This window comes from Stegostoma tigrinum, chromosome 5 (genome assembly GCF_030684315.1).
Source record: "Stegostoma tigrinum isolate sSteTig4 chromosome 5, sSteTig4.hap1, whole genome shotgun sequence".
Taxonomy (NCBI): Eukaryota; Metazoa; Chordata; class Chondrichthyes; order Orectolobiformes; family Stegostomatidae; genus Stegostoma; species Stegostoma tigrinum.
In genome coordinates, this window is record NC_081358.1 from 85,009,123 (window position 1) to 85,034,745 (window position 25,623).

Here is a 25,623-nt window from a genome sequence, read left to right on the forward strand (position 1 = left end):
ATTGGAATGTACTTAAGCAGTGCAGAAAACAGTACAAGAAGGTGTTGTCTACAAACATGCCCATCACAAATTTACTCTCAATAATATAAACATGCAAAGTCAGGGAGTAGGGCATTCAGCCTCACAAACCTGTTCCACCATCCAATAAGATCATGGCTAATCCAATTTTAACCTTTAATCTACATTCCATGAGACCGTAAGACATAGGAGCAGAAGTAGACCCATCGAGTCTGCTCCACTCAATAAGACCATGGCTGAGTTGAAAATTCTCAACTTCGTTTTATTGCCTTTTCCCCATACCCCTTGATTCTCTTACTCATTAACAATCTGTCTATCTCACTCTTCACCCAGTCTCAAGTGACCTCTGTGGTAAAGAATTGCACAGATTCACAAGAGAAGAAATTCCTCTATCTCAGTCTTAAATGTAAACCCATTATTCTGACACTATACTCTTTAGTCTTAGTCTGTATCACATCGAGAAAAAACCTTTCCATATCTAGCTGCTCAAGTCCAGAAAGAATCTTACATATTTTAATAAGGTCATTTCTCACTGTTGTCTATTCCAATGAGACAGGCCAAATTGACTCAATTTCTCTTCATAGACTGTCGCTCCATACCTGGTATCAGTTGAATGACCTTCTGTGGACTGCCTCCAATGCTAATACATCTTTCCTTAGATAAGAGACCCAAAACTGTTCACAGTATTCCAACTATGGTTTGACCACTGCCTTGTATAGTTTTAGCAAAACTCCCAACTTTCACACTTCATTCTCTTTGAAATAAAAACCATTTGCCTTCCATGTTATCTGCTGAATTTAGATGCCAATTTTTTGTGATTCATAGACAAGGAGTCTCAAATCCCTCTATGCAGTGGATTCTGCAGTCTTTCTCCACTTAAATAATATTTATCTCCTTTATTCTCCCTGCCAAAGTGCAGAACCTACATGTTCCCATATTATATTACATGTGCCAAGTTTTTGCCCACTTACTTAAATTGTCCCTCGGCAGACTCTGTGTCATCCTGACCACTTGCCTTCTCATGTATTTTTGTGTCATCCGCAAACCCAGCCTTAGTACATGCACATTTCTTATCCAAGTTATCAATATATGTGTTGTAAATAATTGTGGCCTCAGCACTGATCCCTGTGATTCACCACTAGTTACAGGTTGCCTGCCATGCTGTAAATGCTTCCGCTTTCTCTGTCACATTAATTGACCAAACCACTATTCAAAAACTTACAATTCTCTGAAGGATCTTTTTTTTCTTGCATCATCTGCTATAATTGAATAGCCCAGGATTTCAACAGTGACCTCTTGTTCTTAGTTGTCTTACAAAAGGAAACATCTTCTCCACACCAGCAAGGATTGTTGGGTGTGTGATTCACATGTATTTTCATAACATGTATTTTGGAGTTTGCATTATTTGCACATATATTCATGGGAAGTGGACATTACTGGCCAGCCAGCATTTATTGCCCATCTTTAGTTGCCCTTGAAAGGGTGATGGTGAGCTGCCTTCTTGAATTGTTGCAGCCCGCGTGCTGTAGAGAGAGACCTACAAATCAGGATTTTGACCCAGTGCCACTGAAGGAACAGTGATATATTTCCAAGTCAGGATGGTGAGTGGATTGGAGGGAAATCTGCAGGTGGTAATGTTCCCATGTATCTACTGCCCTTGTCTTTCTAGATGGAAGTGATCATGTTTTTAGAAAGAGCTGTCTGATGATCTTTGGCCAGTTTCTGCAGTGCATCTTGTAGATAGTACATACTGCTGAGCAACAGTGGTGGAGGCAATGGATTTTTGTGGGTGTTTTCCAATCAGTTAGGCTGCTTTGTCCTGCATGGTGTCAAGCTTCTTGAGTATTGTTGGAGCTGTACTCATCTAGTCAAGTGGAAAGTATTCAATCATGCTTCTGACTTATGCATGGTCAATGGTGATCAGGTTTTGGCGAATCAGGAAGTGAGTTACTCGCTGAAATATTCCTAGCCTCTGACCTGCTCTTGTAGCCTCTTTGTTAATGTGGCAAGTGCATTTGAGTTTCTGGTCAATGGTAACCAACAAAATGTTGATAGTGCGAGATTCAGTAATGGCAATGCCATTGAATTTCAAGGGGTGGTGCTTAGATTGTCTTTTACAGGAGATGATCATTACTTGACTTTGATGTTACTTGCCACTTGTCAGCCCAAGCCTGGATATTGTCCAGGTGCTGCTGTTTTGAACATGGACTGCATCAGTATCTCAAGAGTCGCAAATGATGCTGAACATTGTGCAATCATCAACAAACATCCCAACTGCAGGACTTATGGTGGAGGTAAGTTCATGGATGAATCAGCTGAAGATAGTTTGGCCTAGGACAGTCCGCTGAGGTACTCCTGTGAGATGGCCTGGAGTTGAGATGACTGATCTCCGACAACCACAAACAAAATGCCAGTTATGAATTCTGAACTAGTGGCATGTGCATTTCCTATGTATCTGAAGGGGTTTACCGATTAATGTAGGTCTATAGATGATTTCTTTTAAAACAGTTTGAAAGAAACAGTCTCCACTTACTAATGGGCTTTTGTTTGCATTGGGAAAGTTTATGTGAACAAAGTGCACAGGGCAAGATGATAGGCTTTCTGCTGGAAAAATCAGGACATTATTAAGCTTTGAGGGGAACACCTGTAGCATGGAGAGAAACAGGTCAGCTTTAATTTCAGTTTTGGCACTTTTGCATGGCTCTTAGCTGAAGATGGATGTATAATGCAGTTGCTCCTGAGAAAAAGGGTAATTAGTTTAGGTCCATTTAACCACAGAGTAAGAATTTTAGTAATAGTTTCAGACTAGATGTATTTGTGTAAAACTCTGCAGGGATTACTTGAAGCTGATAAAGTTTAAGCTCAGGTATATGAACTCTCCAAGAAGCTATCAATTTCTCCAGATCATGAGTTGAAGTCACAGTTAAATTGAGACTGTAGAGGTGCATTTGGAGATTCTAGCTGTGAGTACTGTAAAGAGGTGCCTTTGGGATCTATTAAAGAGTGTTTTGTGGATAAATGGAATTATAATTTACCATTTGTTTCAAAATACTTAAACATACAATATGTGTAAATCATTTGATTTATTCTATTATATCTTCACTCCTTTTGTGTAATAAACTATTATTTTCTTGTTAACATCAAAATCACATGCTTATATTTCTCTGAGAGACCTTCTCATTGACACCAAGAAAATAATATGATCTATCATGCCAGATTTCAGTCTGGAATCTGAGCTGTCCTGTAATAACATTGGCAGGGATCCTAACACCTGCCAAAACCCCTCAGATCCTTACATATTTCAATGAAGTCCCTTACCCTTCTAAATTTGAGTGGATATAAGCCTACCCTATTCATCCTTTCCTCACAAGACAATCCGCCCAATCCACACATTAGTCCACTTTAATTTCTCTGAACTCCTTCCAACACATTTACAACATTGTTTAAATGAGGTGCCCAATACTGTACACAATAATCCGGATGTGGTTTCACCAGTCCCCTGTAGAACTGAAGCATAACCTGCCTACTTTTGTATTCAATCCCCTTGCAATATGTATTAACATTCTATTACCTTTCCCAATTATTTGCTATATCTCTATACACACTTCTTGAAACCAATGCATTACAACACCCAAATCCCTCGATATCACAGAATTCTGTGATGTCTCACAATTTATATAAAAGTCTTCCGACCAAAATAGGCAGTTTGGCACTTTCTCACTCTGTATTTCATAAGACCATAAGACCATAAGACATAAGACATAGGAGCAGAAATTAAGCCATTTGACCTATTGAGTCTGCTCTATCACTCAATCATGGCTGATAAGTTCCTCAACCCCATTCTCCTGCTTTTTCCCTGTAATCCTTGGTCCCCTTGATAATCACGAACCTATCTATCTCAGTCTTAAATGTCCTGAACCTATCTATCTCTGTCTTAAATGTACTCAATAACCTGGCCTCCACAGCCTTCTGTGGCAGTGAATTCCATAGATTCACCACTCTCTGGCTGAAGAAGTTTCTCCTTATCTCTGTTCTAAAAGGTCTTCCCTTTACTCTAAGGCTGTGCCCTCAGGTCCTAGACTCTCCTAACAATGGAAGCATCTTCCCTTCACTCGCTCTGTCCAGGCCATTTAGTGTTCTGTAAGTTTCAATTAGAACCCCCCTCATCCTTCTAAACTCCAATGAGTATAGTCCCAGAGTCCTCAAACGTTCCTCATATATTAAGCTTTCCATTCTTGGGACCATTCTCTTGAACCTCCTCTGAACCCACTCCAGGACCAGTACATCCTTCCTGAGATATGGGGCATAAAACTGCACACAATACTCCAAATGTGGCCTGACCAGAGCCTTATAAAGACTCAATATTATGTCACTGCTTTTATACTCAAGTTCTGTCATGCCAAGACCGCGTTTGCCTTCCTGACTATTGACTCAATCTGCAAGTTTACCTTGAAAGAATCCTGGACTTGAGCTCTGAAGTCTCTTTGCACTTCAGACTTCTGAATTTTCTCTCCATTTAGAAAATAGCCCATGCTTTTATTCTTCTTACCATAGTGCATAACCTCCCACTTTCCCAAATTGTACTCCACCTGTCACTTCTTTGCCCACTCTCCTAAAATGTCCAAATCCTTCTGCAGCCTCCCCGCCTTCTCAATATTACCTGTCCCTCCACCTATCTTTGTATCACCTGTAAACTTAGCCAGAATGCCCACAGTTCCTTCATCTAGATCATTAATGTACAAAGTGAAAAGTTGTGGTCCCAACACTGACCCTTGCGGAACACCACTCATTACCGGCTGCCAACCTGAGAAAGACCCCTTTATCCACACTCTGCTTTCTGCCAGAGAGCCAATCTTCTATCCATGCTAGTACCCTGCCTCTAACACCAACGGCCCTTATCTTACTCTGCAGCCTCCTGTGTGGCAACTTATCAAAAGCCTTCTTGAAACCCAGGTAGATAATATCTATTGACTCTCCTTGGTCTAATCTGCTCTTTACTTCCTCAAAGAATTCTGACAGATTTGTCAGGCATAACATCCCCTTGATGAAACCATGCTGACTTTGTCCTATTTTACTATACATTTCCAAATATTCAGAAATCTCATCCTTTACAATGGGCTCCAAAATCTTACCCACCACTGAGGTTAGGCTCATCAGCCTATAATTTTCTGTCATTTGCCTTAATCCCTTTTTAAACAGGCCATCACATTAGCAATTTTCCAGTCCACTGGGAACCTACCTGACTCTAGTGATTCCCGAAAGATCACCATTAAAGCTTCCATTATCTCTTCAGATATCTCCTTCAGGACTCTGGGGTGTAGTCCATCTGGTCCAAGTGATTTTTCCACCTTAAGGCCAATCAGTTTTACTCTTTTCCTTGGTGATGGCCACAATACTCAGCTCTGCCCCCTGACTCTCTTGAATTTTTGGGAGATTACGTGTGTCTTCCACTGTGTAGACTGACACAAAGTAATTATTAAGTTCCTCAGCCGTTTCCTTGTTCCCCACTACTATCTCTCCACTGTCATTTTCCAGTGGTTCAATGTCCACTTTTCCCTCTCTTTAGCCCTTTATATATGTAAAGAAACTTCTACAGACTTTGTTTATATTACTGAGTATCTTACTCTCATATTTAATCTTCTCCCTTCTTATTTCGTTTTTTTTTGCCCTTTGTTGTTCTTTGTAAGCATCCCAGTCCTCTGGTTTCCCATTGCCCTTCGCCACATGATATGCTTTCTCTTTTGCTTTTGTGCTATCACTGACTTCATTATTTAGCCATGGTTGCCTCATCCTCCCTGTACCATGCTTCTTTTTCCTAGGGATGAATTTTTACTGTCTCCTGAATTACTCCCAGAAACCCCTACCATTGCTGTTATACTGTCTTTCCTGTTTGGCTCCTCTTCCAGTCAATTCTGCCTAGCTCTTCCCTCATACCTTTGTAGTCACCTTTATTCAGCTGTAATACCGTTTACCTCTGATTCCATCTTCTCCCTCTGAAATTGCAGAGTAAATTCTATCATTTTATGATCACTGCCTCCTAGGGGTTCCTTTACCTTAAGCTCCCTTATCAAGTCTGCCTCATTGCCCAACACTCAATCCAGCATTGCCTGTTTCCTTGTGGGCTCCACCAGGAGCTACTCTAAAAAGCCATCTCATAGACATTCCACAAACTCCTTCTATTGCAATCCACTACATGTTTTTCCCAGTCTACCTGCACATTGAAATCCCCATGATCACTGTGACTTTGCTATTCTTACATACCTTTTCTATCTCCTGGAGTATCTTGCACCCCAGCTCCTGACTACTGTTTGGAGGTCTGTACCAAACCCCGACTCTGGTTTTTTTTTTACCTTTGCAGTTCCTCAATTCAACCCACACAGATTCTACACCATCTGACCCAACTGTGTTTCTTCCCATTGATTTAATTTCACTTCTCACTAATACCCCACTCTCTCGGCCCACCTGCCTATCATTTTGATAGGATGTATATCCTTGGATATTCAGTTCCCAATCCTGAATCCCCCCGCAGCCACGTTTCCATGATGCCCACCACGTCATACCTGCCAGTTTCAAACTGTGCCACAAGCTCATTTAACTTATTCCATATACTGCGTACATTCAGATATAACACCGTCAGTCCTCGATGACCCTCCCTCTTCTCATTTTCATTCGTTTTACCGGTGTTTGATTGCTAGCCTTTTCCAAACACTCTGTCCTTTTTGTGTCTATGCTGGAGACTATAATAACTTCTCTTGAATTCTCCTTCTTTCATATTCTTCCACTTGTTTGAATCCATCACTACAGATGTTAACCTGCTGCTTTGTTTCCCACTTGGGCAGGTTTTACCATTCCCTGCCCCCTCACATTCTAGTTTAAAGTCCTGTTAACCAACATATTTACCCTTTTCACTAGAACATTGGTCCCAGCTCGATTCAGGTGGAGACTGTCCCATTGGTACAGATCCCTCCTGTTCCAATATTGATGCCAGTGCCCCATGAAAAGGAACACCTCTTTCCCACACCACCCTTTTAGCCATGTGTTTATTTCCCCTATTCTTGTGTCCTTATGCCAATTAGCACGTGGCTCAAGCAGTAATCCGGAGATTATAAACCTCGAGGACCTGTTCTCTAATTTGGTTCCTAGCTCCTTATAATCTCTGAGCAGGTCCTCTTTCCTAGTCTTGCCTATGTTATTTGTTCAGGCATGGACCATAACAACTGGATCCTCTCCCTCCCCCTCCAATATCCTCTCCAGCTGGTCAGAGATATCCCTTACCCTGGAACCGGGCACGCAACACACCATACAGTACTCTCGATCCTGCAACTACCACCTGCCTTTTTGCTCCCCACTCCTGAATGACCTCCCATACAACGATGCAGTGGCTAGTTGGTTCATCCTCCCTGCAGCCCTCTTCCTCATCCCCACAGGGAGCAAGTACCTCGTACCCTGTTGGACAAGGTCAAGAGCTGAGGCTCCTCTGTTCCCCTGAATGCAGGATCCCTCTACCCGCCTCCCTTACAGTCACTCCCTGCTGTCCCTGGCCACTGACCAAGTTTGAATTACTTAATCTACCAGGTGTGACTGCCTCCTGAAACAAAGCATCCAGGTACATCTCCCCCTCCCAGATGTGCTGCAGTGTTTGAAGCTCCGATTCCAGCTCATCGACTCTGAGCCGAAGTTCCTCGAGCAACCAACACTTGCTACAGATGTGGTCACTGCAGTTTGCAATGGGATCAGCCAGCTCCTACATTATACACATCACCTATCCAGCCATTTCTACTTAGTTAATTATTTTATTAGTTTATATAATTTATTGTAATGAGTTAATTAAATTTGTTGATACTTTTCTCCCTCCGACAGCTTTCCGCCAAAATAACAGGAAAAAAAAAATTCCTTCTTCTCTAGATTGCCAGAAGAATAAAGAAAAGAACACATTACCTTACCCTACCGACCCTCCACACTCTGGTTAGAGGAGAAGGATGGGTGGGAGATACTACACATGTGGTATTTGGTGTTTAGACAATGCCCGAATATAATAGTTCACTTCCGGGCTCACGCTCTCAGCACTCCCGCTGCTCAAATCACGTAGGATGCTGACTCACAAGGTCAGTTTTTACAAAAGGAAAGCCTTACCTTCCTGGCTGCCACTGGCTCGCCCTCTCACCACTCCGCCATTCTGATCATTTGCCAGATCATTCTCCACTTATTTAACCAATTGATAACTTCTTGTAACCTCCTTACGTCCTCTTCACAATTTATATTCCTTCCCAGACTTTGTGTTATAAGCACATATGGCAACAATACCTTTCTTTCCTTTATCTGAGTCACAGAATCATACAGCACAGAAACAGGCCATTCAGTCCAAGCAATCCATGCCGAATATAATCCCAAACTATACCAGTCTCACCTGCCTGCTCTTGGCCCATATCCCTCCAAATCTTCCCTATTCATGAACTTACCTAAGTAACTTTACAGCATTGTAACTGTGCCCACATCTATCACTTCCTCAGGAAGCTGATTCCACACACGAACCACATTCTGCGTATAAAATTTGTCTCTCATCCTTTTTCAATCTCTCTCCTCTCACTTTAAAAATATGTCCCGTGTCTTGAAATGCCCCATGCTAGGGTAAAGACAACCACCATTAAGCCTTTCTATACTCCTCATTATTTTATAAACCTCTATGAGTTTACCTGTCAACTCCTACACTCCCGTGGTAAATAATTGATGCCACATTTGGTCCCAATGGTACACAACTCACTATATCTTGCCAACCAGAAAAAAACATTTACACCTAATCTCTGCTTCCTGTTTGTTAGCCAGCCAATCTTCTGTCAATGGCAATATCCCACCCCCTATAGTATGTGCTGTTATATTCTACAACAGTTATTAACACGGCACTTTATCAAATGCTTTCTAGAAAACTAACCACCAGTTAGTTCCCCCTTATCGACAGCTATGTCACTTCCACAAAGAACTCCAATAGATGAGTTAAACAATATTACCCCCTCACAAAGCCATACTGACTCTGTCTGATTACCTTGAGCTTAGACAAGTGTCCTACTATGCCTTCTTTAATAATAGCTTCTAACAGTTACCTTAGGATAGACATTAATCTTACTAGCCCATTGTTTCCTGCCTTCGACCTCCAATTTTTCAATTTTTGTTTTCCAATCTAATGGAACCTTCCCCAAATCTATAAAATTCTGAGCAATTCATCCCAATTGTAACTGATAATATGTGGAAGACGATGATCTAAAAAATGCTTTGACACAATGTATTCAAAACATTTTATGGCTGTCAACAGAAAGTGAAGCAGGTTTCATGGTGAACTTGGTGGATTTCTTTCCCAGCCTTGAGGTGAAACTAGCACGGACTTTCAGTCTTGAGGCAAAGCCACCATGGACTCCCAGCCTCGAACGAAACCAGCACAGACTCCCAGCTTTGAGGCAAAACCAACATGGACTCCCAGACTCGAGGTTAAGTCAGCGCAGGTTCCCAGCCTCGAGGTGAAACCAGCACAGACTCCCAGCTTCAAGCTGAAGCCAAAGTGGACTTACAGCCTCAAGAGCCTTGAGGTGAAGTGCACCCTGCATGAACTGGAAGCTAGTGCAGACTCACCTGTTTCATCTTCTCTGCTTTGAAGGACTGTAATTCTGAAACTTTTAATTTGAAACTTAATTCTGAAGCTTCTAATTTATTCCTAAAATTTTGTACCCAGACATCTTTTGTATCTAAGCTGGCACAAAGGTTTGTAATGCTTGACCTTTTATTTCTTTATTCTTCAAATTTATTCCTAAGAATTGTATTTAGATACTTTGTGTAAACTTTTCACAGTGCTCATGTGAGTACATGTGACAGTAAACCTAATTCTAATTCTAAGTGGGAGTTGGAGAAGCACCTCAAAAGAATGAATCCATGTGAAGCATGGTGTCCAGATTTGATTAGTAAAAAGATTCTCAAGGAATATGCTCATCAGCCTGTGGACTCGTTCGCTCTGGTCTCTCAGAAAATGTTTAACACTCAAACTGTTCTTTGTAGTTAGAAATCAGCCATCATTATTCCAGTGGCTGAAAGTGATTGGACTGCTTTGGGTAAAAGCATCTCTGCTATTCTTCTGTTCTATATATTGATCAATTATAGCTTGGTTATCAACCACCAATCAGTCGACAAAGCTGTTTTGGATTTGGTCTATCTGATCTGACAGCAAACTGATAGATTCCCACTATGTTAACACTATATTTCTTGATTTCTCTTCAACTTTCATTCAATGCAATCATTCAAACTGAAAACACAAAAACCACAATGCTAATCTAACTTTGGAAATAACCAATTAAACTACGCCAAAGTGATGGTGAAGTTTGTAAAATGAGGCAATAGCAATTCTCTTAACCTGAACAAAAACAAGATGTAATAACTAACTGTTGACTTTAGGAAAAAGCCAGTTAATTACATAATTCTCACAAAGATTCCTGATGTGGACATTGATATAGTTGCTTGACTACAATTGTCTAGAGGAAATTAGATAAAAGTTGAATTGGAGGAAACATTGCTATGACAGTCATATTGACAATTTTACTCCCTCAGAAAATTATAATCCTTCTGAGAGGACAATCATAACACTCTTCTGTAGTTCAGAGTGCTCTGCTTTTTAGATATCTCAACTAGTACTATTGTCTTGGCACAGCAAAGTCTTCAAGCATACAGGGATTCATGTACCAGGCCAGAAAGATATTTGATGAGCAGGATCTTTCTTTAGAAAATTTGCTTTCAAAGAATTTTGCTGAAGTGTGTTAAGAATAATAAGATTCACTCCTTGTCCTAATGTTACTGTTGGATGCATTCAGGGAAACACAGTCTCTCAGATACAGGACAAGTAGTTTCTTGAACTATTTGCACTTCTCTCTGTAGGAACTTTGCTGCATGGATGAGGTTATCCATTTAGGGTGGGACACAGTGTTCATTATTAGAGTGCATTGGAATAGCTTTTCATATATACTTTAATTAAAGTTAAATCTCTGTAACAGAAAACTGCTCATTCTTTCATTGTTTTCATGTAATGTGCAATTTTTTAAATGAATGACCAACGTGCCCAAATTGAATTCCCATATGGACAATAAAGTGAAATCAGAATTGACAAAAATTGGCCTTACTCACCAGAATATTACCAGACCTGCACAGATGAGATTAGAAGATATTGTATTGCCTGGAATACAGAAGTGTAGAGGCTGGTTTATTGCAGTTTTATAGGGTTTTGAAAGACATTGATGGTATAGATGGTGGGCAATCAAGGAGACCGTTCAGGAGAAGACAAGTTAGGAAACAATTTTTCATTTGGAGGCAGCTTGAAATCTGTAAGTCTCCACCAGAAAGCTGTAGATGTCAGTTCAATTAATAATTTTACATGCAATATCGGTAAGATTTTTGCTGATCAATGACAGTAAGAGAGATGAAAACAAGGTGAATGACCAGAATTAGGATACAGAGCAGCCATAATCTCATAAGTATCAGATGAATTTCAATGAAGGGAAGTTTGAGATGATGGATTTTGGAAGGAAGAACATTAGAAGACAACAGAAAAATAGGGGGTAATTAAAAAAGGAGTGCTGGAGCAGAGGGACCTGGGCATGTATATGTACAGATCATTGAAGATGGCAGAACAGGTAGAGAGAGCAGTATAAGATAGTTGTTAGACACCAGCTGGAGTCTTATGTACAGTTTTGAGCACCACATTATAGGAAGGATGTGAACACATTAGAGAGAGTACAGAAGCACTTTTCAAGTTTGGTACCAAGAATGAGAAACTTTAGTCATCAGAACAGATTGAACAAGCCGGGAATTGTTCTCCTTAGAGAGAAGAAGAGGATATCTGACTGATAGTTCCAAAATCATGGTCAGGCTAAATAGAGTAGATAGGAAGAAAATACCCCCTTTTGCAAAAGGATCAAGAACAAGAGAGCATAGATTTAAAGAGATTTGCAAAAGAGCAATCATTATGTGAGGTAAAGCTTTTTCATTCAATGGCATGGTGGCACAATGGTTTGCATTGTGATCTCATAGTGCCAGGGACCTGGGTTCAAGTCCCGTATTGAGTGACTGTCTGGGAAAAGTTTGCATGTTCTTCCTGTGTTTATGTGGGTTTCTGCTGAGTGCTCTGGTTTCCCACAGTTCAACGATATGCAGGATAGGTGGATTGGCCATGCTAAATTGCACCATAGGGTCTAGGGATATGCAGGTAAAGTGGATTAGCCATGATAAATTTGGAGGTATGGGGATGGGTTAGGCCTGGTAGGGTTTGCCCAGTTTTCAGGAATGGTCACTGGACCTGAAACATTAACTCTGATTTTGTCTTCATAGATGCTGCCAGACCTACTGAGCATTTCCAGCAACTTGTGTTTTGTCCCTGATTTACAGCATCTGCAGTTCTTTTGGTTTTTTTATGCTGTTCAGTGGGTCAGTGCAAATTCAATGGGCTGAATGGCCACATCTGCACTGTACAAATTCTGTGATTCACCCAATGTCTGGTATGCAATGCAATGTTTGGAAATATGGTGAAGCAGATTCCATTGAGGCTTTCAAGAGCACATTGGACAATTATTTGAATTAAAAATAATGTTCAAGAGCATGGGAAAGAAGGAGGAAATTGTCAGTAGGTGATGATGTTGATTTAATGAGCCTTGGCAGGCATGATGAGCCAAATGGCCTTGTTCTGTACTGTAAGATTTCTATGATTCATTAAATGATAAAGCAGACTCAAGGAGTGAAATAGTTTACCCCTGTTCCTATTTCTCCATGTCGGTGTCTTATTCCTATTGCCTATGCCTATCTTTTTCATTAAGGATTTGATTTAATTTTGTAATAAGTCTTCTTTTCTTTCTGTATAAGCTTCCACTCAATGGGATGAGAAGGGTAGAATCAATCAGAAAGTTGAGACTCCTCACCGGTTCTTGTTGTGCTGCTCCTTTGTAAGTGCCAAGAACTGTGAGATAGTTTATGTTTGGCCACCTTAGTACAAAACGTGTCATTGCTGAAACATGAGCTTATTTACTGAGAAGTGGCAAAATTTCAGCGCTTGTGTTGTTTTACAACTCATTGTTGTCTTCCACTTAAATCATCTGTTTTTGCTGTTGCCACTATTTAATAAGTATAATAAGAAAGACTCAACCCTTTTTCGCAGCACTATCCTTTCCACTTAAATAGTAAAATATCATTCCTATCCACATTTCTTAATTCCTTCTCAAAACTGATGAGGTTGCAAACATTTGTTCTGGCAAATTTCTGCACATCTACCAGATTTGATTCTTTGCATCTCCCCTAGGGACTGACAGGCTAATTCATGCATTTTTTTTCACTGAACTGTAAGAAAGAAACTCAGGCATTTTCAAGTTACTTTGATTATTTCTATGTTACTCAGCTGCTGGTATTAATCTTTTTTTTCTGAACTGAACTCACATCTATCACTGACCTTTTCATCTGTCCCTTTCTAGATAGTACATCTTACTTTAGTGGAGACTTCAGCCAGGTAGCTTGTCTAATCATTTAGCATAGATAGCATGATTTCTTAGAAATACTCTTTTGACTCATTGCTAAAAGAAATGAGATTCTGGCCATTCAAACAAAAGCCGTCCTCACGCAGAACTAAATACAAAAAACACATTTATTTCCATTTTACAACCAAAGCTCCCAAATAACAATCACGGAATCACAGAAGTGTTATGGGACAGAAAGAGGCTGTTTGATGCATTGTGACTATGCCAACTGTCCAAATGAGAATCATAATTTTGTGCTGTCCTCCTGCTGTTGAACATGCGAAAATCAGTGACAATACATTGTTTCATTGAACAAATAATGTTTGAGTTATATTGTTCTGTGAGTTGCTGTGAGCAGCTTTATTGCAGACCGTCTAAGACATTTGTGTTATTCATGTTTCAACTGCTTCAACAGAAAGCCCAAATTTAATTTTTACGAAGGGAAATCATTTAAAGATTGTACAGAGAAATTAGAAGTGTGTAACTATAATGCTAATTCTACAATTACACGCAAGTATTTAATCTTTCTACAAACATATTTAATAGATATAAGAGCTTCCTAGAACTGTTCATATTATACCTTCCTGGAGCAATTCCTTCCTTACTTCTGTCATAGAGTCCATTTTTCAAATAGCTGTTCAACCTAACACAATATCAGCAGGACCTCCCAGTGAATAAAATGCATGACATAAGATTAGCATGTAGTTAAACCCCTCACTAGAATGTCAAGGGATGATTTTGCTTTACATACTAGTGAGATACACTCCTTAAAAAGAGATTGGTGTCTTAGCTGCTGAAGTAGTAATTGACACCTTGAAAAGAGGTTTGGATAAATATGTGAAAGAGAAATAATACGGGGATTTGGGGAATGTGCAAGCAAGTGAGTCCAACTAGATTACTTTTGGGTGTGAAAGAGCCAGCAGACATTTGATTGGCCAAATGGTCACTTTCATTGCTACATTATTCCATAATTATATGCCCCATCCAGATCTCATGTTATGGTCTTACCTCAACAAGCCATTTATCGAAAAAGTTAACATGGTACATATTAAAAATACAGATTGGGGTACAATAATATTATTAAGCACTGACTGTAATTTTAACCACAACTAGAGCCGGAAAGTCTCCACACTAGTTGAAGGTCTGCTGGAAAAGGTTCAGAAGCAGAAGCGCCTTTTGGTGGTTTGTATGTTACTTTGCACTGTAGGGCCAGGAGAGAAGCCCTCCTCTGAATCATGGCATGGAATGTTTGGTCTCCTGTGTCCCAGGTTCATTTCAGCAGGACCCATCCCAACTTTCTTACTGTCAGAAACTCAACAAATCCCAACCCTCAAAAGCCCCAGATGCCATCAGTGTACCCAATTTCCTGTAGGTTGGGTGACATTTTGTTGTTGATTTTATCAGAGTTCTCTGCTACTGCCTGAACACTCATAATCACTAAACATCATCACTAAATGCAAAACAAATACTTACTTGTGCAATAAGTAAGTGACCTTAAGTCTAATCTAATGTCTAGAGAAAAACCCAATGCATTATCAAAACCACTTCCTTTTTGATTATCCAACTAAGTATACTTAAGTGTACAGTCGCTAGAAATCTAAATCAAAAGTAGAAAATGATTAAAATGCACAGAACTCAAAACATTTTTGTCAGAATTTAGATAAAGGAAGAAAGGATACTGAAGCTGACAGAACTTACAATGTAATTGCAGCATTAACTATTTTCAGTATACCAAAATTGTTTTGTCTATTAGATTTAATTACCTACATTTCAAATGATAGTGGCATTTTCATTTGTATTAAATGTAGTTTAAATGGATCTAGCAATAATCAATTTCTTTAAAGTTGGAGAAATTAAAGCTTTTATTCTTCATCATCTCATTAAAGCTTATTTTTCCTTGTACAGCAGTGGTTATGACTTTGACTACGATTATTACAGAGATGATTTCTACAGCCGGTATGTATATTTATACTTCTTTTTCAAGATGTGCAATATTTAAAATTTACCATTGACTTTAAATGGGTATTTAAATTGTTTTGATGCAATTTCTAAATTGATTGGCACATGCACCTTTGTTGCTGTGGCAAACTGTGGCTATTCAATGCAGAAAATGATCTGAAAGTCGAATGCGACACTGAAATCTCCAAGCTCAGTTAGACAAGGGACAAAATGCTGCAGTCCATTGAAAATCCATTCAAAGACAGAAAATCTATTGGTACACATCCATCATTAAAATAATGAATAAAACCTGTGGTGCAAGAAGAGCAGAACTTGAGGAAAATAACATATATCTTGAACAACTTAATCAATTTTTAGTGATCAAACAGACAAGAAATTAATGTAAATCTTGTCAACGCTTTCACAGTGCAGTGATGAAAATGGCAGTTGTTCAAAAACAAGTCTAAAAAAGGTACAGCGTTCTTATCAAAAAGCAGAAGATATAAAAGTTCCCTTAAGCAGGCAGTGACTTGACCCAATTTCGTCTTTAAATGCCAAATACATTACTGAATGGAATCAAGTTTTTCATGTTATCTATCTGAAAATATCGAAATGGTATTTGCTAAGACTTTAGCTGTAGATGTTTTTCTTTCCAAAATATCTCATAAATTACAGTGTAGAACTTGGAGTTATCACATTCATAAATTTGTGGCATGGTGGCTCAGTGGTTCGCACTGCTGCCTCACAGTGTCAGGGAACTGGGCAAAATTCCAGCCTCGAGGGACTGTCTGTGTGGAGTTTGCACGTTCTCCTCGTGTCTGCGTGAGTTTCCTCCAGGTGCTCCAGTTTCCTCCCATAGCCCAAAGATGAGCAGGTTTAGGAGATGCAATGACCTAATCATATTATCGTTGGGCAGTTAATCCAGAGACCTAGGGAGTGGGTTCAAATCCTGTCATAGCAGATGGTGAATTAACTATAAAAACTATAATTGTCGATTGTTAGAAAAACCCATCAGGTTCACGAATGTCCTTTAGGGAAGGAAATTGCCCTCCTTACCAGGTCTGGCCTATACATGACTCAAGACCCACAGCAATGTGGGTGACTCTTAACTGACCTCTGAGATGGCCAATAAATGCTGCCTAGCCAGTGATGCCTTCAGCCCATGAATGAATTAAAAACAGGTTTGGTGGATTGGCCATGGTAAATTGTCCATAGTATCAAGAAATGAGCAGGTAGCCATGGAAAATCTGAAGAAGGGTCTAGGCCTGAAACTTCAGCCTTCCTGCTCCTCCGATGCTGCTTGGCCTGCTGTGTTCATCCAGCTGTCTACCTTGTTATCTCTGACTAACTAAAGATCTGCTTTTATCACAATATTGTACTCCTAGTGTTAGCAACCTCCATGAGCATGATATGATAAGGATGGAACAACAAAATAGTCATCTGCAAAGACTAACACATGAGGAATCTTCAATGATGGGTGTGCCATTTCCTAGCAGTGTACCTCCGCATCCAATTTCAGTTCCCTCCCTTAGATTGATATGTTTCCTTCTGAAACAGGAAATAAAAACCTAACTCCACATTAACAGTGACAGTTCCAGCTATTTTGGAATTAAAAATCGCATTCAAATTGAAACAAATGTAATGAAGAACTAAGGATCACCAGCATCTTTACTCCCATGGACCTTAATGTTCTGTCTTTTGGCCTATTTTTATGCATCAGCATTGACTGAAAACTGTAATCCATCATTCCTACCTTTAAAGATTATTAAAAGATTTGAGTTTAAGTCCTTCTTGAGGACTAGAGCACAACAATCTAGCAGTTGACCCAGGCCAGTTTTGAGGGAGTGCTGCATCACCAAAGGTACTAGTCTTTAAAATGATATATCATATCAACACTTTCAATTGGATGGATACAATCCCAAGACACCTTTTTGAAAAAGACTAGGGGGTTACTCCTGTGTTCTCATTAATATTTATCCTTCACTGGCATCAACAAAACAGAAGATCAAGTCATTACCATATTGCTGTTCAGAAGTGTTTGCCACACACAAATTAACTGCTATGTTTTCTTCATTACAGCAGTGATGACACTTCGAAATTACTGCATTGACATTAATGCATTTGAGATATTTAATAGTTGGGCAAGCACTACATAAATGCTCATCTTTGTTTCTTTCTTAGGCTTCTTGATTGCGCAATCTGAAGTCCTGATTTTCTTTCCCAATTTCAGGGAGGGGGCAGGGGTTTCGTGCTGAGCTGAGCTGAGTAGGGATAAATCTTGCCTCAGAAAACCGAGTTTGTAAAAGCGGTCACTTGCACTTTAGATTGCACTTACGCGGCAAAGAGCCTAAAAGGGTGCCCAGTTCCTGAAGCAGACTGGGAAAAGGCCTGACCAGGGATGCCGATACTACATGTAAAACTTAAAAATAAAGAATCAACCAGAAAATGTCCCTCCTGCACATTGTATGCCACATCCATGTCAACCTATACCCCGTACACTTTCCAAAGGCCCCTCATTCCCTGTGTATTACTGTGGTGAACTACAGTGAGATTTGCCCCCTGCACAAGCTTGGAAATTGAAGCTGGGTGGTAAATGGACCTTTTCTGAAGAAGGATCCCGATCTGAAATGTCAATTTTCCTGCTCTTCTGATGCTGCCTGGCCTGCTGTGTTCCTCCAGCTACACACTGTGTTATCTGACTCAGCATCTGCAGTTCTTACTGTCTCCCTTGAATGGTTATTATTTGGCTGCAGGGGCTTATGCTAGGGCAAGAAATACCCCCATCTGCAAATCCATTAGTTGAAGAAGATAAAATTTTGCCCATAGAGTATAAAATCGAAGAAGGTATGATAAATGTTTCTTAAAAATTGTTTGAGCTAACTGGAATATTCTGTCCAGTTCTAGGCATTACACTTCAGGAAGAATGCAAAGTCTTTAGAGTGTGCTGAAAATATTTAGGAGAATGACTCCATGCACATGCTTCAGCCACATGGTCAGATTGAAGTGGTTAGTGTCGTTTTCAAAAGACAAGTTTGAGGGGAAATTTGATATAGGTGTTTAAAATCCTGGAGCATCTAGAAAGAGTAAGTTGAGAGAAATTGTTCCTGTTGATGGAAGGGTCACAAACTATAGGACACAGAATTAAGGTGAATTGAAAAAGAATCAGTTTAAGCATAAATGTTTTTTGCACAGCAAGTAGTCAAGATCTCGGGTCAGTGTGGTGAATTGAAATGCAATTGTAGTTCTCGAAAGAGATTCGGATTGGCAGCTGAGGAGGAAACATTGCAAGGCTATGAGGAAAAAGCAAGAAAATGGGATTTGCTGAGCTACCCCCACAATGAACTGTCAGAGACAAGAGGCTGAAAGCCCTGCTTTTTTTTTGCTTTAAACATGGAACTCCTACAGTGCCAACGGAGGCCATTCAGCCTATCAAGCTTGCCTGACCCTCCAGCATCACCCTGCAGACCCACAGCCCTACCCTATCCATACAGCCTTGCATTCCCCGTGGCTAATCCACCTAGCCTGCACATTGCAGGACACCACGGGGTAATTTAGCATGTCTAATCCATCTGACCTGCACATCTTTGGACTGTGGGAGGAAACAGGGCACCCAGTGCAAACCCACGCAGACACGGGGAGAACATGCAAACCCCACACAGACAGTCACCCGAGCCTGGAATCAAAGCAGGTCCCTGGTGCGGGAAGGCAACAGCGCTAACCGCTGAGACTCTGTGCTGCCCAAACAATTGACAATTCTATGATATGTGAGATTTTAAAATTACCATAATTGGAATTGTGGCCCTAAATTATCTTTAAATGAATTTTAACAGAAATCTGCGCTCCACAGTCCAAAAAGCTGTTACAGTTAGTTCAAGTAAAAATTTGAAAACAGTCTGGCTGTTTCCTTAGGGTAGGGTATTATAGGATATTCAACTAAGGTGGAGAAATGGAGGTTATAATTTGGATCCGCCATGTTTTCATGAAATGATGGAACATGTTCAAGGGCTGAATGGTCTCTTTCTGTTCTAATGTTGTGAACATCTCTGCAGCCTACAACATGATGGCTACTTCATCTTCTGTCACTGCTTCATCTCAAGATTCAATCCGACTTGCCTGAGCACAATTGATTTTCCTGTCCATTGACTTTACTGAATTCAGTCACTTCTGCAGTGGACCACAGCTCCGGTTATGACCTCTTCACTACATGTTTTTATTGTATGCTGTACTGTCAACTTGGATCTTATTTCATGCCATAATTCAGAAATGATATTAGTTACTCAAGAGGATGTAAACAGCTCATCATTATGACACAAGACGACCTAAACTAATTTAATGGATCACTTATTTTGTTTCATGTAGGATAAATTTTAGCTCATCAGTGACACACCTCTTAGATAACTAATATCAAGTACTGAATAATTGTGGTCAAAGTTTGTTTGTGGCAACCATTTAAGGGAGGCTAAGTCAGGAAAATCACTTGTATAGTGCCATTTGAACAATTTTGAGACAATTTAATTTTACCTATACAAAGCCTTAATCAATATTGTAATGTGTATTATGTTAAAATATGAGAACCCATTAAAGTGCTTAGTTGCTTCTTAAGCTATAACAGACTGTCAATCTGGTATCAAACACAAAATATGCTGAAACACATAATTTGAATATATCAAGTGATTTTAAAAGCTAATTATTAATATAAGATGATAAAAAATGTAAATTATTTTGATGTTTTCAAAACACCAGATGCCCATGTCGTGCCATTTCAATTTTTTAAAGGAATAAGGTTTATTTTTAGTGTAATTCATGACCCAATAATTAAATCACATTTTCATAAATTGCTTGCTTCAAAGTTTTACATTCTCACGATTGTGTCAGTGAATTACTAATCACAGAGGAAAAGAGAATTCTAAATTTGTCATTGAAAGCTTTGGGATTTCATTTTCCTTTTCAGCAGAAGTAGAAAATTGGCAGAGGTAGAATTGTCACAATTTTTCTACCTTCATGACTATGCGTTACAATTTGCTAGCAAGAGATGCTTAGCAATTCAACAACAAAAACACATGATTTAAAAGACATCACAATGAAAATAAACTAATGAAGATAAAATGCAGCTGGGGACTGATAGTCATTACACAGGTGTCTGCTTCACTGCTGAACATCTTGAGACGTTAAATTAATAAGTCAGCTTTCAAATACGAAAAAAAATCTCAGAGCATGATTCCATCTGCTTTCTAGTGATATTCACAGTCAAAGTGCCAGGTTTTAAACATCATGCCAGAAATTGTCCAGTGCTATGGAGAACCAGCAAGTTTGCAATAAATCCCCATCCCGCTTGGCAATTACTTGGTCCAAATACAATTGCCCTCCATAAAGGCATTAGTAGGTGGTATTGGTGGTTGGAGGTGGTGGTGGCTGGGCCTTCCTGATATTCTGTCACTCCTTGCACAAGAGTCACTTCTGTTCAACAGTGTGGTGCAGATCATTTTCATGGCGTCCAGCTCCCTGCTGGATCATATTTCTCCAGTTTGTAACCATATCCTCCCAGTTATTGATGTTGATGTGGAATTTATTGAAATTGGTCCTGATGTTATCTTTGGAGCATTTCTTTTGGCCACCAGCACACTGACCTAATCTATTTTGGGAGGCATGAGTTAAACATTCAGATGACATGGCCAGTCCAGTGGAATTGTTGTTGAATTATAGTGACGTAATGCTGGCAGTTCTGAGAAAGGGTCATTCAATCCAAAACATTAACTCTGATTTCTCTCCACAGATGTTGCCAGACCTGCTGAACTTTTCCAGCAATCTCTATTTTTGTTTCCAAAATCCTGGCATTAGATCGCTTGTCTTCCTAGTTGATATGCAGAATATTTAGTGGGGATCTCTGGTGTTGTTCCAGTGCTTTGAGGTGCTTACTGTAGGTAGGCCATGTTTCAGCTCCACATAGCAGTGTGGGAAGGACAACGGCTTTGTAGGCCAATAAATTTATCCTGGGCATGTACGTCATGGTCTTCAAACAACCTTCTTCTGAGTAGGGCATAGTATCCACTGGTACAGCTCAGATGGTGTTGTATTGCTGCATCAGTGTTGGCCTCAGAGGAGAGAAGGCTGCTGAGGTATCGGACATGATCCACATTTTCAAGGGCATAGTTGTTGACCTTTATTCTAGGAGGGGTATAGGGACTGGCGGGTGGAGTTGATGGAGTATTATAATCTGCTTTAAGTTAAAGTTGAGACCTAGGAGTATAAATGCCTGGCCAAAGCCATTCGAGACGCATCGCAGATTTTGTGGGGTATTTGTTGCAATGATGTTATCATCATCATATTGAAACTGCAGAGGTGGTGGAGGCCATGCTCTTGACCATGAACCTATTAAGATTGAACAGCTTGCTGTCCAACTGGTAAATGATTTGAATTCCCTTGGACAGTTTTGGCCAGTGAGATGCAAGACGGCAGCTATGAAAATGGTGAACAGGGTGGGGGTGATAATACAGCCCTGCTTGGCCCCTGTCTCTGCATTGAAAGGCTCAGACTCCAATCCACAGTGGCTAAGCACTGTTGCAGCTATATCATCATGCAGCAGTGTCAGCATCCTGATGAGCTGATCAGGGCAACCACATCATGACAGTATCCATCAGAGAGTCTGGCCATCAACTGTGTCAAAGGCCTTAGTTAGGATGACGAAGGCTATGTAAAGCCGTTTGTCTGTCAATTCCTCGCATTTTTCTTGTAATTGACAAGCTATAAAGATCAGGCCTGTTGTTCCTCAGGACGGGCAGAAGCCACACTGCGATTCAGGGATTATTTCCTCAGATAGCGGCAGAAGTCTATTGGCAAGGACATGTGCAAGTAATTTGCCAATGTTTGACAGGAGGGAGGTGCCTCTGTAATTTCCACAGTCAGCCTTATTGAATATAATCACAATCAGAGCATCCGAGGAGAGTTCTTCTTTGAGTCATATCTTAAGAGCAAAGCATGTTTGTGTTCACGGAGCTCCTTTAGGATCTCTGCAGGAAGCCCATCAGGACTAGCAGCCTGGTTGTTCCTTAGGCCCCTTATCGCATCTTATACTTCAGTCACCCTGGGAGGTTCTCTCATGTCACCTTACATGGATCTCGTTGGGATTTGGCTGATATATTTCCACGCTAACATTGGTATTACAATTGAAGAGATCTTGGAAATGCTCTCTGTAGTGCGTGTTTATTGCATCGTTGCCCTTGAGCAATTTTTGTCCTTCTTTAGAGCAAAGTAGGTTTAGACCATGGTAGCTTGGATTGTATACTGCCTTGGTAACACTGAAGAAGCCTTATATGCACCACCCTCTGCCAGGTCCTGGATTTCCAAGGCTTTATCTGTCCACCATTTGTTTTTGAGCTCCCTTACGCACTTCTGGACATCAGCGTTAGCTTTGGCATAAGCCCTTCTTTTAGTCTTGTACTCGATATCATTCTGCCAGTCACAGGAGGCTGTTCTTTTCTTGGAGATAAGCTGTTCAATTTTCATGTCATTCACATTGAACCAGTCCTGATGATTTCTGGACTTGTACCTGAGAGTCTTATTGCACACACTGAGAACTGTTGACTCCAGTGTTCTCCTATGCCCTCTGGATATTCCCAAGGTAGGGTTTTAGCAAATGAGACCTCTAAATGTTGCGTTGTGATTGTGTCATCCAGTCTCTCAATGTTGAATCTTGGCCGGGTCTGCTTCTTCTGAACCCTCCTCTTTCTGTGTAGTTTGATGGATATTGTGGAAAGATAAGGTGCTGATCAGTCCAGCAGCCATCTGGGCTGATCATAGTCCTGGTAACATCTATGTCTCGATGGTCTCTGGAGCGAACAATGACAGAATTAACCAGATGCCACTGTTTCAAACATGAGTGCCTCCAAAATGCTTTGAATTTTTTTTCTGATGGAACAGTGTGTTTATGATGGTGAGATCGCACTCAGTACATTTTATGAGAAGAAGGACTCCATTAGAGTTGATTTTGCCAGTACCTTCCCTTCTTCTGGCGCCATACCAAAGATCGTGGACTTAACCTGTCTTGGCAATGAAGTCTCCAAGAAGAATTATCTTGTCCTGCTTGGGGATACTTGACAACAGTGTGGCAAGGTTGACATAGTAAGTCACCTTTACTTCCTCCTTTGAGTCAAGCATGGGGTGTAAGTTCTCATCTAATTATTGGTGAGCAGATGGTTATGAGTCAGTTGTTGATCCCCACAGGAGGCTCAGAGAGGCAACTGATGAGCTGACTCTTAACTATGAATCCAATACCATGAAGCCTGGGCCCATCAGAGGCCTTCCCTTTCCAAGAGAAAGTGTAACCACCTTTCATCTCCTTCAGTTGCCCTTAGTCTGCAGGCAGGTTTTTGGAAAGAACAGTTAGGTCAGCCTGGCATCTCTTCAGTTCTGTGGCTATGATCACAGTTCTTCTCTCAGGTCGGTCGCTGTTGGCTGGGTTGTTACAGACAGCCACCACACCAACCTTGTCAGATAAAGATCAAAGGCCCTTGGCATGGAGACCAAGATGACTGGCAGCCCTTCTCCGTTGCAGCCTTCATTCACCTTTGCACCATTGTGATGCTCTAATTTAAACTCAACTGTCATTCATAACCAGCTCCGCCATTGAGATCTTCATGGATCGTGCATTGTCTGGAACCCCCCCGCCTTGACCTTACCATCATTACTGACCCTGCCAGGAGCTACAGTGCAGACGGTTTAGCTCTCAGGTTCCTAGGTTTGCACAAACCTCTCCACCACAACAAGGTGGCGAGGTACAGAGATGTTGCAATAAATGCAGCAAAGCAGAGAAATTACTTCTTACCCAATGGAAGATGTGATTGAACAGTAATAACAGCTTCTGTCAATGCTGCAGTGAGGAACAAAAGGCAGCAAGTTAACTGAAGAAAAAAGTGAGCCTACCTAACCTCACCATCTCGGTACACAACTAACAGTTGTCATTTGTTATTTAATATTGGAAAAACAAAAGAATTAGTTACTCAAGGGTATCCCCTCTGTGTCCTTCTGCCTGGTGCACAGGAGCGTCTTGTACAATCTGCTGCTGCACACTTTCCAATTCTATTCCTTTATCCACTGCCTGGACACGTGCTGGCATTCTGTTTAACCACGAGACATGGGGATCTCCCTGGAGAGTTCTCTATACAGGAATCCTCCCACTTTCCATTGGAGATCCAGGGAGGAGGGTGTTGCATGCAGCAGTTTCATGCAATTTTAGATTATGTTGGTTCATGACCTCGCAGCCCAACTGTGAGTTTATTTTGCAGTGCTGTGGAGTCTGATAGACCATGTATATATTGTTGTGGACAGTTCCATTCCCCTTTATAGTTATTTGAGAAATCTATGTTGTTACCTTTGGTTGCCATTACAACAGCACACTTTTGATCTTTGACCAGTCAGTGTGGACAGGGGCAGGCAAGTCAGAGGTCACCTTGTGGATCCGCCCCGGGCCTGGCTAAAGTGACCATCAAAACATCCAGGCCTCAGGCTGGGGAGGGAGTCAGAGTACTCAACTGCCTTCCCCTCTTCTGTGGCTACATTTGCATCTGGATGTCCTTGGAGAGGGAACGTTTGGTGTTCCCCAACATGCTAGATGCTGTTGAGACAGGTGGGCACCACAGGGGTGGAGTACCTTAGTTCCCCCTCCAACTCCATTTTGATTTATTGCCTTCCTGTCCCCTGACCTTTCCTTGCACTGCCCGTGATGGACTTTGTGAATAAACTGATAATTATTCAGAAAAACGAGTGATTTAATGGCAGTGGGTAACAGTGCAAAGTTAGGCATGAAAACATTTCCGGATATAAAAAATTACAAAGAAGAAAAGAAACAAGAAACAAAAGATTACTCTCACTGTGAAGTGTGTCTTTCTTGAAGTTTAGCCTGAACTGACAAGGATGTAGGATGACTTTTGCCTTAATAAATGGAAAACTGATGAGTTGACGTTTGGATCATTAGCAAACTGACTCAGGCTACTGAGTGGAAAACATTTTGTCATTCACCAGCCAGTTAATTTAAACAGATTGGACTGACTGCTAACTGAGGCACAAGAGATAAGAGTTTATTGATGCCTGAACATTATGAGGGAAAATTGATTTGTAGCAGCAAAAAAAAAATCCAAATAGC

At 40.6% G+C, this 25,623-nt stretch overlaps 1 protein-coding gene across 5 annotated transcripts in view; it reads left to right on the forward strand.

Moving 5' to 3' along the window:
- LOC125452014 (RNA-binding Raly-like protein) overlaps window positions 1-25,623 on the forward strand; it is a 797,454-nt gene that overhangs the window by 652,758 nt on the left and 119,073 nt on the right. For 4 of the 5 annotated variants that reach the window (XM_048529893.2, XM_048529894.2, XM_048529892.2 and 1 more), the window contains one exon: window positions 15,453-15,503. The exons of the other annotated variant lie outside the window; for it this stretch is intronic. In XM_048529893.2, the coding sequence (XP_048385850.2) occupies window positions 15,453-15,503 (51 nt within the window). The remainder of the gene's footprint in view (window positions 1-15,452; window positions 15,504-25,623) is intronic. 5 annotated transcript variants of the gene reach the window in all.